This window comes from Onychostoma macrolepis, chromosome 10 (assembly GCF_012432095.1).
Source record: "Onychostoma macrolepis isolate SWU-2019 chromosome 10, ASM1243209v1, whole genome shotgun sequence".
Lineage (NCBI taxonomy): Eukaryota > Metazoa > Chordata > Actinopteri > Cypriniformes > Cyprinidae > Onychostoma > Onychostoma macrolepis.
Window position 1 is genome coordinate 15,124,557 of NC_081164.1, and position 12,344 is coordinate 15,136,900.

Consider the following 12,344-nt stretch of genomic DNA (forward strand, 5'->3'; position numbering starts at 1 on the left):
TGAATTTGCATTTCCAATAAGCCTTTCTTACGGTTTATGGTCAGATCAATGCAGATATCAACTCATGTTTTTACGTAACAAACACATAGAGTTGTAAATGAGAAAGAAGTTGATGTGCCTTCTAAAAATCTAAACAATTAAGACTGTAATATTTATACGTTTTAAATTAACAATTTATATGTTTGATTGATCCCTTTTCATAAAAACGGCCTATAGCCTGAAACGCTGTTGTATAAGACTTTTGTTTTTGTGAAAACCTGTATCTGAACTGTAAATCATGTCATTTTATGGCTCAAAACTGTATGTTACCATAGACATTGTCCAACCCCGCTCATTCTGTTCATTTTACTTGTGCAGCTCTTAAAATGGGTCATAAATTGCCTTAAATATATTTTTTAAAAATTCTGCAGATACCCTGTAAATAGTGAAATAAAATTCCTTCCTTCATATTTGTTGATATTTGTGTATTGAAAATATTTTTGATTGACATTTAAACTCCTATCTGACTTTCTATATTAAATAAATAAATAAAATAAAATAGTAATTTTTTGATTCGGGCTAGTTAAATTAATTTTCGGGCTACCAAAATCTGAAGAGTACCTGCCCGAAGGGCTACCAGGGATTTAGAAATTTTGCGAGCCCTGTATATATATAAAATGTTAGGCATAAACCCTATTTTAAAGGCATATTAAAATGTTCACTTTATAAGGAATATTTTTGTGATTATTTATTTCGTTTTGTAGTAATTCAAAGCTTTCTATAGATATATTCATCATGTCTGTAAGGAAAATATTCACTGAGTTACTGTTCATTTTTGACGGAAGCGCATCCTATTAGTTTTCTTTATTTTAGAAAAGCACGTTTTCTTGATATTGTGAGTGCACACAAATAAAAATATACCCTTTATGAGCAACAATTACGGCTTATTTAATTTTTCACTGATGTCATATCTATAGATTTTATTTTTGGCAAGTCGTAATTACAACATTGTATGACATTGTCTCATATATGATGCTCATAAGTTTCTTCATATTGTGTTTTTATCTCATGACAGCAAATCAGTAAAAGAATAAAAATTGCACTACGAAAGATCTCCATGATTAGCCTGTTTTTGCACTTCCTGTTTTTCCCTGCTTGAGAATTTCTGTCCAATGAACAGATGATCTTAGCACACCTGTGGTTTTGTTTACAATTTCTGGTTCACTTGCAAAAAGGGCAGTGTGAAAGCGAACCGCACCAAACAAACCAACAAAAAAAAAAATTTTTTCAAAGCAAGTGAACTATGACTTTCCTGGTGTGAATACACCCTAAGTTACATCAGACTTCTCAGTTTTAGGAAATTAAATGTTTATTTTGTCTAAAACATTACTATTGGGTAATGTTTAAATAAACCTTGTGGGTTGCATCAGACTGCTCCATTTTGTTTGTATTTATTTTTGTCTTATATTAAGTATCCTGATAGATAGATAGATAGATAGATAGATAGATAGATAGATAGATAGATAGATAGATAGATAGATAGATAGATAGATAGATAGATAGATAGATAGATAGATAGATAGATAGATAGATAGATAGATAGATAGATAGATAGATATAGGGCTCGAAAATCGCTAGCCTGACGTCCCGGGCTATTGTGTTTTCCAGTCGGGCTACCAAAATGTATCACTGCCCTGCCCGACGGGCTCCTTAAATACAGATCTCCCGCGGGTCCTTAAAAACTCTGAAAGTGAGTTGTATCAAAATTAAGGCCATAAAAAGTTTTAAATATGTTAAATGGTGTAAGAAATGTCTTAATTATAATTACAAGAGGTCTTACAGTTGGGGACGGAAAGATAAGAGTCGCGCGATACGGCAGGATTAAACTTCAAAAGGCAATGATGTCATTGAATAAATAATGAGCGCTGCACGTTTCAAGTCAAAACGCGGCGCGGATGTCTTTATGTGAATGTCTCTGAAGGTAACCGACTGTCCTCAAAAACGTTGGCATTTTAATTTCATTTTAACTATAATTCCTGATAAAGCAGCGTTTATGAGCGCTGAGCTGCTTTGTGTACAGCGTTTCCGGGGAAACCGCAATATTTCAGCGCTCCTAAAGCGCCACCTCGTGGCAGAGAGTGAATTTGCATTTCCAATAAGCCTTTCTTACTGTTTATGGTCAGATCAATGCAGATATCAACTCATGTTTTTACGTAACAAACACATAGAGTTGTAAATGAGAAAGAAGTTGATGTGCCTTCTAAAAATCTAAACAATTAAGACTGTAATATTTATACGTTTTAAATTAACAATTTATATGTTTGATTGATCCCTTTTCATAAAAACGGCCTATAGCCTGAAACGCTGTTGTATAAGACTTTTGTTTTTGTGAAAACCTGTATCTGAACTGTAAATCATGTCATTTTATGGCTCAAAACTGTATGTTACCATAGACATTGTCCAACCCCGCTCATTCTGTTCATTTTACTTGTGCAGCTCTTAAAATGGGTCATAAATTGCCTTAAATATATTTTTTAAAAATTCTGCAGATACCCTGTAAATAGTGAAATAAAATTCCTTCCTTCATATTTGTTGATATTTGTGTATTGAAAATATTTTTGATTGACATTTAAACTCCTATCTGACTTTCTATATTAAATAAATAAATAAATAAAATAGTAATTTTTAATTCGGCTAGTTAAATTAATTTTCGGCTACCAAAATCTGAAGAGTACCTGCCCGAAGGGCTACCAGGGATTTAGAAATTTTGCGAGCCCTGTATATATATAAAATGTTAGGCATAAACCCTATTTTAAAGGCATATTAAAATGTTCACTTTATAAGGAATATTTTTTGTGATTATTTATATAACATTATTACGTATGTTATAAAGCTTGAAGCATCAGAATCGGCATCGGTATCGGCCGATCACCATGACAAGAAATCGGTACCCGGTATCGGCTGCAAAAATCCTGATCGGAGCATCCCTAATGTTAATCCAACTGACAGTATGGAATGTTGCATATCTTAATCTGTTAATTAGAAAGAAATTGCCAATATGAGGGCAGCAGAAGTTCTCTCTTGAGCCACTTAGATGTTGTATGATTGATTTGTATTTTCTGTGTGTCTCAGGACGGTGGGAATGCCCCTGGCATCAGTGCAGTATGTGCCAGCGCGCGGCCTTCTCCTCCTGTCACTTCTGCCCCGCCTCCTTCTGCCGAGAGCACGAGAGAGGACAGCTGGTAGTGTCTGCCCTGGACAACCGGCCCTGCTGCTCAAACCACGACCCCCAGAGACCCTTAGGGCCTCAGGTTAGCCCTAGCCAGGTCGCTGTAAAGAAGGAACTGCTCGAGGAGGGGGACGGCAATGAGGAGGAGGAGGAGGAGGAAGACGACGACGATGACGAGGAGGGAGAGGGAGAGTGATTGGGCCAAAGCACCGAGGAAGCATTGAAAACCACATCAAAGTACATGAAAGTTCAAACTACAACAAACCGTAGAGTAGATACATGCAGCTAGCTGGTCCACTTTTCAATTAAACCAAGTGGACTTGATAAACTGGTTTGATTCATTCCAAATCTACAGCAGCTAGTATGAATTTTTTTCGAACATATCACAATTTCCGGCCTCATGTCAAATTCATACGGGCTTATATAACAATGTAAGCTACTCGTTTCTGGTTTTATAAGCAAAATTTCACAGCTAGTTCTCACTGTTTTTCAGACGTGCTCGGTTTCGGCAAAAAAAACCCTTCTCGGTTAAAACAACGCCTTTCAGCAGCAAAGTCAGTTTCCACATCTATGGTACTTAAAAACACTCTATAAACACTTTAAACCAAGAACTTTATTTATGTACCTCATGTAAATAGCAAAGACTGTTGTAATATGTGTCGGGCGCAACCATTCGCCCCTCGCCGGTAGGATTTCACTACATTTCTGAATATGAACCTGTCGTGGTAACATCTAAAAAAACAAAAAAAACAAAAAAATGAGAGTGATTCAAAAGACATAAGAGGTTTGTTCAACTGCCGCCCCATTCCAGTGAGTTTGTGATTTGTAAGATATATAACCATTAATATATTTATGTCGATGTTTACATCCATTCACAATGTACAGTATTATTCATCTGTATTAGTCAATTTGATATCACTAAACGTATTGTTGTAAATGTGCCCTTTTTGTCAGCAAAATTGCATTATTGCTTGGCCGGTACTGTATTGCCGTCATCTTTCGGTCCATTGAGTAACAACGCAGCATAATTCAAAGTTATAAGTGTTAGAAATAACTATCGGTCACCCAAGAAGATCAGTTCTGATGTGTACAAACGGTAACGTTTGATGGTGTAGTGTTAAGCCACATATACTCCAACACTGCCATGTGTCTTAAACGAATATTTACCATTGTGAGTATTGAACAGGTGCCAGTCTGTATATCAACTACAAGGAACCCATATCATTTTTCTGAACAGCGCTAGTTGTGAGACTGTGAGTACAATCTTTAATTAATGTGATTTTTCTTTTTTTTTCCTCTCTATTTTTTTCTGTTTACATTTGTGTTTCCAAAGTGTAAATATAATCAGATTTACTGTTATGTTTTCAGTAGTTGAGATTCATATTTCACGCCTAGTACATTGCTGTACAGTCAAGACTCATTTCAAAGGTATCAAACCTTACCTTAACTGCACACTTTCATTTATCTCATCGGTTACGTTCGGTTGTATTAACACGCGCTACTTCGCTAAAACCGAACTGTCATGTAACGTGGGAGGGCTGTACGATTTACGGCAGAGTGTAGCATATTCCTCTCTGTGACTGTACTTGATGTGAATCTACTTAAACTCAATAGCTTTGATGCCTGTGCTGTAAAGTGGAGCTGTTACTCTCTTGTTACTGGTAGCTGTGCAGTCATGCTGTGCCACAGTTTGCACGGATGAAGAATCGACGAATCTCGACAGCTTCGGCACATGGGCTTTGTATACTTACTCGTTAGTCATTTCACATGAAGGTTTTATAAACCACAGTACAAGTATTATACGTGATGGCACCACCAGTATGTTTGTCACTTTATGGAAAGGAGGGAAAGCGCTGCAAGTTTTCATTTTACTTGAATCGTGTCCATTTTGCCTTTGTTCAAGTCTGTATTTATTTTTATTTTTGTCTCGCAATGGAGTGTTATTTGTGGATATCTGTAATGGATTCTTACATCCGACAGCAAATTTAAGGAATTCTGACGATTTGACTGCCAAACTGAGATTTGTATGTTTATGAAAATACTGTACGCTCTTACTTGCATCTGCGTCTTTGAAACATGGAAGGCATTTTGGGTCTCTTTTGTGTAGAAACCCATTTCTGCCATGGAATAAAAAGTAGTTGTTGTTTTTTTTATCTCACTTTTCAGACAGAATTGTGAGTTAATATCTCACAATTCTGATTTTTTTTTTTTTTTTTAATTAAGTCCTTTTTTACCTTTTTTATTTTATTATTCTGTGGCAGGAAAGGGCTTCAATACTTTTTTTATGTTCTGATATGCGATATTTTTATAAGTTACATTTATTTTTGTATAGCTTACTTTTATTTTTTTAGAGGTCATAGGCACTTTTGTTCCTGAAACACCAATATTTGCCCTTAAATTTATAATGAAATTGATCAAGAAAATTGCAGTTGGCAGGATGCAAAGCACATTTTGCCTGGTCTGTTGGTACTGATTTTCATTTCTATTTTCTTTATTTGGCCTTCATTTACATGTTTTATCAGATATAGATGATCATTAGAAATTGCCAATGACTTTTTCGGAACGGCTTGTTTGAACCCTTTTCTTCTGTTTATGCAGTGGTTCAATCACTGATCTGACTGTAGTTGATTTGTTGCTATATCGATTTTGCCGCATCAAATGTTAAAAGTGTATTACCTCCATTGATTCCAGTGTTTGGTGTCAGTGCACTGTACTTTGTGTACATTTCTTATGTGTATTTGAAGTTGTCATTATCATTTTGTGCTATCCGAGCATGTTCTTTGTGTTGCTTAACTAAATTTACTAAAGGTGGTGGCCTACCAGCTTACACTTTGATTTCTGTGTACTGATTTCACATTCCTTTTAAATAGACTGTTTACTAATTCTTGCTACTGAGTTACTGAGTTTGTGTAAAGATTAATGTGATATTGTAATATTTTTCACCATGCGCATTGAATCACATTACACACTCCAACTGAATAAAACTTATCCTAAATGATATGGCTTGGGTAGAATGTATGTCCTCTCCAAGTTTTCTAATGATGTACTACTCATGGATAGAAATTTCTTTGGCTATGTTATGTAGCCTATGTCATTGCATTGTGTAGGAGAATGATGCTTGATCAACTGTACATAGACAACAGCTAAAAAAAAACGAAAGGGAAAAAAAAACAGAACTCCTTTGTCATTATATTGTAGTGTCATAAGAATGCTTGTAATATTGCTTCTGAATGTTTGTGAACCTAGAAACATTTTGTACATTTCTTGTATTTTATTTGACCAACTTTTGAGATGTATTTCTTCAGAATTCATAATTTATTCTGAGAGTACTTTAAGCAACATTCCACAGATTTAAACGTTTTCAGACTTGCCTGGTTTGACTTCAATAAACTGTAATGAATGTTCAAGTGTTTCTTTGAATCCGCATCTGAATTGAGTTTGTCGTAATTGGCGTCGCCACATATTTAGTGGTGTATGATAAAGCTTTGCTAAATGAGCATATTTTTTTTGTGTTTGCTTTGAATAGGGTCCAGTGGCTAAGGAAATTTGCATGTGCAAAAATTGTTGGGGCTAAAACAGTCTCTAGAGGGCGTATGATTCATTATAATCTACGACTGATATTTCCGAATCGATTCTTTTGAAACGTTCGTGATTCAATGATACTTTCGAGTCATCACGTCGTGTTCACAAAAGTAACGTTTAGCTAAATATTACTGCCATTTATCACTAATTTTTCCATTAATTTGCTTAAACAACAGTAAACCCTCAGAACGATTTAAAATGTATCCAAAATATATTCTTTTTAATGGAGTTTTAATATACTTCGAAAGTATATAGTATACAGCTGGTTTAAGTGAATAAAAAACAAAACAAATGTTAATTTTGACAACTTGAACTTACTCTGATAAATTTCGAAGTGAAAATGTTGATATTTTAAAAACTAGTTCCAAAGTGTTCAGGAAGGTTCATAACCTCCCTTTAAATTCGCGTGATTCACACAGGCTCTGCGAATCGGCTCAATCGAATCAGTAAAAAGAACCGGTTCAAATGAACGATTCCTTCGCGAATCGGACATCCCCGACAGGACTGACGTGTTAATGTCAGTGTATGAACTGCGTCGTCAGACCTCTTCATCGCTGCTCTGTACGGCGCTCAGCTGCTGCTGCTGGACATGTCAAATATATATGATAGACCTCACGAAATTCTGCTCCGGTGGCTGCTCTCAACAGCCGACAAGGCGGCGGTTTAGACGGAAAAGGAAAGAATCCGAAGGTCGGTATTCAACTCCGAACTGCAGACAAAAGACGGAGGATGCGCGATGTCGTGTTTGCGGAAATGTTCGTAAGCAAATATCACAGATGTGGCTCGGAGGGTCGCGCGGCTGGTGGCAGCACATCCTACAGATTAACAATCAGTTTGTCTCCCGTGACACACCAGGAAATATCGATCCTTTCTTCCGTGCTGGAAAAACTGCTAAATCTAGCTGTACTTTGAAACGTGGTAGCTGATTTCTAGTTGGTTTAAGTTGTAGAGCATCTTAGTCCAGCAACAAACTGGCATCTTGTTAATGCTGGGTTAAACTATAGCGTAGACCATCTTGGACCATCTGTTCATACTGTCTTAAGGTGGTAAAACAGGTTGTAAATGTTTTCTTGTTGGTCCAAGGTGGTCATTGCTTGTTGACCAGCAACATAACAACTACTAGCTGGTTATACTTGGTGGTCAGGTTGGGTTTTGGAACATGGTAACTTGCCAACCAGCTTGTAATGACCACCAGCTAGAAACCAGCTACCACTTAAACTAGCTTTTCTAGAGTTTCATGCTGGGAAAAAAAAAAAAAAAACTGTTAAATCTAGCTGTATTTTGGAACATGGTAGCTGGATTGGTCGAAGCTGTAGACCAGCGCCAAACCTAGCAGCTGGTTTTAACTGTAAGTGTAGACCATCTTGGACCATCAACAATCCATCAACTAGCTGTTCGTACTATCTTAAGGGGGTTAAGCTGTTTTAGAACATGGTGGATGGTTTCTTGTTGATACAAGGTGGTCATTAATTAAGGACCTACAACAAACCAATTACTAATTTGTCATACTTGGTGGCCAGGTTGGTTTGTGATACAACTGGTCAACCAGCTTGTAATGATCATCATAAACCAGCCAAAAACCATTTTTAACTGGACTTTCTAACAGGGTTCTGTGCTTCAGGCGCAATAAATGTAATATTAAATCCCCTTTTAAATAACACTGGTGGTTTCTTTTCTTTTTGTTGCGGGTTTATTTTAATACTAACCAGTTGAAGTATCACATTCCCTGTCATATCTTCTCATTTCATGTTGGTGATGAAGTTTATCTTGAATTCTCAGATCCTTAATTCTGTCTTTGTATTTAAATTACTATTTCAGTTTAATTCAACAATCATCTTCCACTTTTTCCAGGTTTTAAGTGGAGGTGTCGTCGATGACAAACCAGGACCAAAGATGAGGAAGAGTTTTGATAACGCCTTTATTGCTGAAGTTATTATACGGCTGCTGCTTTTAGGTGTTTTTCTGTAAGTACACTTTCTGCTTGATCAAATAGACGCTACAAACGCTACAAATCCAGTTTTATTTGTGGGTTTGATGAATCTAACCAGTAACCTCATCTTTCATAACCTGTTATGCTAGTCTTTTGTTCGATTTTGTAGAGCTGTCGCCCAATAAAGCGAGCGACAGGTTCTCTCGCAGCTGTGTGGAAGGATTTTCCAGTCTCTTGAGCTGTGCCTGTGTTTGTCTGTTTTGTGGAGATGAGGATTGTTCTCTCAGGTTGTTATTATGCTCTTGTAGCGTGACTGAGGAGCTTCCTCCATTCAGCCGTGAGATCCAGCCTGAGGAACTCTGGCTCTATAAGTTCCATCCCGTCAAAACGGACCGTGTTCCTACCCGCTTCATGTTTGTAAGTGCTTACAACTCACGTTCAGCCATGGAAATTCAGTTGAATATAAAATGCATATGTGATGATGATAATGGGAAATCTCATTGCTGTTTTTCTCTGATTAACTTTTTGAAACAGTCTATCGCCCTCTTCACTCCATTGTTGGTTATTTTCTTATTTGCCTTATTGAAAAAAGGTGTAAAGGGAGATATGAAAGAGGCATCTTTGGGTAAGAAATGTGTGAAAATTATTTACTGCATTATTGCATCTTACAGCAAAATATATAATTATTTACATACTGTGTGTGTGTGTATATATATATATATATATATATATATATATATATATATATATATATATATATATATATATATATATATATATATATATATATATATATATATACCAAAGTAAAATATAATGTTGTTTGTACATATATTGTAGAACAGTTGTATGCTTCCCAGTAATGTTTATTTGGAGCAAATCATTGTGAAATATAGTTGTTGATGATAGTAGATTATGATAAATGATGATTTCATAATACTGAGTGTTATTGCCAGTTAACATAAATCTCTGTATATTGTTTGTATGACACAGCTGTGACTTTGACCCTGGTGTTAAATGGAATTTTCACTAATGCAATCAAGCTAGTCGTGGGCAGGTGAGTGAGTAATCTAAACTTATTACAATTTTAACTTTGCACTAGATACTTTTACATTACATTTGAACATCTCCCATTGACTGCCCTTGAGAACAGAAAAACGAACCATTTATTGAAAGCCTAGTAAAGGAGACTTGATACCCTCAGGCCTAGTTCTTTTTCCCATTAAACTTCATTTCTGCCTCCCTGCCAGGCCACGGCCTGATTTCTTCTACCGTTGCTTCCCGGATGGCCAAATGAACCCAGAGCTTCACTGTAGCGGTGACCTGGATGTAGTAATGGAGGGAAGGAAGAGCTTTCCGAGTGGACACTCTTCCTGTAAGAGCAGCTGCTGGGTTTATTTAGTGGAAACACTATTTACAAAGTTTTGCGTCTGTAATCTGACATATTTCTGAAACGAGAAAAAGGTAAGATGGGACTTTTGTCTGCCTGAAATTGATTGGATTGTAAAAAGTATCTTATACAAAGATTACAATGACCAATGTTTTTTATTTATATTTAGTCAATATAAATGAGTCAAGCACAATAAAACTTGCAAGATGTCTTAAAGAGGTTAATAGGGGTCATTTTGATATTATGTGGACTTTAAACTTATGTTATGCCCTAAATACAATCAAAATTATTTATTTTTATAATCTGTATTAAAATTGTAATCTGTATTATTTTAAGTCAATTTAATAAATAAACACAATTTAATCAAAATATAAATTTAAAAGTTTCTTAATCTTACCAAGATCAAAAATGCATTAAAACCAGTAATATTGTGATTAAAAAAAAAAAAATTATTATTATTTAAATGAATATATTTTAAAATGTAATTTATTCCTGTGATACAAAGCTGAATTGTCAGCATCATTACTTCAGTCATCAGAAATCTAATATTTGAAAGTTCCGAAAGATCAAAAAATAGAATCTTTTTTTTTAAAATCTTTACTTTCACTCTGAGCTAATAATTTATAAATTTATTATTCATTTATTTATAAATAAGGTGTCCTTGTTAAAAAAAATGTTTTAAAAATATTTCCAACCTGAAACGTTTGAATAGAAAAAATACATTAGAATAAAATAGTTATATATTGTCAGAATGTTCAGCTACCTGTGACTCTAAAATCATTTTATGTTGTCATAGTTGCGTTTGCTGGTCTGGGCTTCACTGCCCTGTACTTGGCTGGGAAGCTGCACTGTTTCAGCCCGGTTGGCCGTGGTAAAGCCTGGAGGTTGTGTGCCTTCCTCACCCCCCTCCTCTTCGCCGTCATGATCGCCCTCTCCAGAACTTGTGACTACAAACATCACTGGCAAGGTGAGATTTTCATATCCTCATCTCAGCCCTACCTTTATGTTGAGTTTCAAGGCAGTGACATGATCTCCCGTTCATTCCCAGATGTGTTGGTGGGATCCCTCCTCGGTCTGGCCTTTGCGCACTTATGTTACAGACAGCATTACCCGGCTCTCAATGACTCAGACTGCCACAGACCCCTCCGAATGAGAGAGGCCACGGTTCCTGCCCAGGAACGCAAGCAGGTCAACCCAGGCTACCTCTTACCTTTGTAGAAACTTAACCGGACCAATAACCATATACTGTGTGAAAGTTTACCAAGCCATTTGCTGCGATTATGTCTGTTTTTTTGTATGTGTGACGCCTGTCAATCAACGAGCACTTCTCGTTTTTGCCTTCCTATACCGTTTTAGACATTCACAGTGAATGTTTTGTGTATTGTAGAGCACAATTTGTATCTTATCAAGCTCTTTGACGTTTATATGTGAACTATCCTAGTGAAGAAATATCTGTGAAAACAGCTTCTCTGTCAATTTTAAAACTTTGCAGACATATTTATAGAGATCTCCAGTCCAGTGTATCTATACAGCAAAACCCTGATATATTTGTCAATAAAGTTTGTGGCGATTTCTAATGTATTGACTGTATTGTGATCATATCATTTGACGTTTTAGTGTCTGTCAACACTGTAGACACATTGCTTGCTATGAGGAGACCTTTGCTCTGTGTGCTATCTGTCTATAGATTAGCTAGTGCCGTGTGGAACATCACTCTGGGAAATCTGCTGGAAGTGAGTCAATGATGTTTTGTTTGTTTTTTTCCTCTGTAAAAACTATTAGAAATGTTTGGTACATTATTATCTGACGTAAAATTTGCTTAGAATGAACTAGAGGTCTTGCACTTAAACAATTAAACTCATAAAAGGAATGTCATATTTATATGTAGTTTAATATTCAATTCATTTTAGCAAGAAATATTTTAATAAACTAATTTTATAACAAGAACATTCCACATTTTGCATGCAACCGCCACATAATTTTCATAAAAACATTTTTCCCAATTTTTAGAGGGAACCAAATAAAGATGTTATAAAAAAATATCCTAGAGATTTTTTTTTTTTTTTTTTTTGGAACCTATACAGAATTTTCCTTACAGGTTCATTTTAATAACCAAAAACTAATGTTCCCAGAATGGTTTGGGAACCAAGAATCGTTAACTGAGAGGCTCATAAAACCCTGAAATTCTTAAGAAAAGAAATGTGCAAGTAGTTAGGCATAGTTTGTAATCATTT

The 12,344-nt window shown here is 35.8% G+C and overlaps 2 protein-coding genes across 10 annotated transcripts in view; both read left to right on the top strand.

The window, feature by feature from the left end:
* Window positions 1-6,610, top strand: part of nsd3 (nuclear receptor binding SET domain protein 3) — a 36,665-nt gene extending 30,055 nt beyond the window's left edge. For all 6 annotated transcript variants that reach the window (XM_058788372.1, XM_058788369.1, XM_058788371.1 and 3 more), the window contains one exon: window positions 3,112-6,610. In XM_058788372.1, the coding sequence (XP_058644355.1) occupies window positions 3,112-3,404 (293 nt within the window). In that variant the 3' untranslated portion in view covers window positions 3,405-6,610. The remainder of the gene's footprint in view (window positions 1-3,111) is intronic.
* Window positions 6,611-7,267: 657 nt separating this feature from the next.
* On the top strand, window positions 7,268-11,691 carry plpp5 (phospholipid phosphatase 5). 4 transcript variants are annotated; one of them, XM_058788378.1, is made up of 8 exons: window positions 7,268-7,545; window positions 8,642-8,754; window positions 9,029-9,137; window positions 9,255-9,345; window positions 9,714-9,777; window positions 9,971-10,095; window positions 10,907-11,077; window positions 11,159-11,691. In XM_058788378.1, the coding sequence occupies exons 1-8, from the start codon at window positions 7,306-7,308 to the stop codon at window positions 11,326-11,328; spliced, it is 1,083 nt and encodes a 360-aa protein (XP_058644361.1). In that variant the 5' UTR covers window positions 7,268-7,305; the 3' UTR covers window positions 11,329-11,691. The 4 variants fall into 4 exon arrangements, with proteins under 4 accessions (XP_058644361.1, XP_058644363.1, XP_058644362.1 ...); XM_058788380.1 differs by having other exon boundaries at window positions 7,343-7,480; XM_058788379.1 differs by having other exon boundaries at window positions 7,529-7,549.
* The last annotated feature ends 653 nt before the right edge of the window (window positions 11,692-12,344 follow it).

What these genes read in the sequence shown, in the direction of transcription:
- plpp5 (XM_058788378.1), top strand. Translation starts at nt 7,306, where the DNA reads ATGTCAGTGTATGAACTGCGTCGTCAGACCTCTTCATCGCTGCTCTGT. An exon ending in TATGAAAGAGGCATCTTTGG is followed by an intron (nt 9,346 to 9,713) that starts GTAAGAAATGTG and finishes TGTATGACACAG; the next exon opens with CTGTGACTTTGACCCTGGTG. An exon ending in TCCGAGTGGACACTCTTCCT is followed by an intron (nt 10,096 to 10,906) that starts GTAAGAGCAGCT and finishes ATGTTGTCATAG; the next exon opens with TTGCGTTTGCTGGTCTGGGC.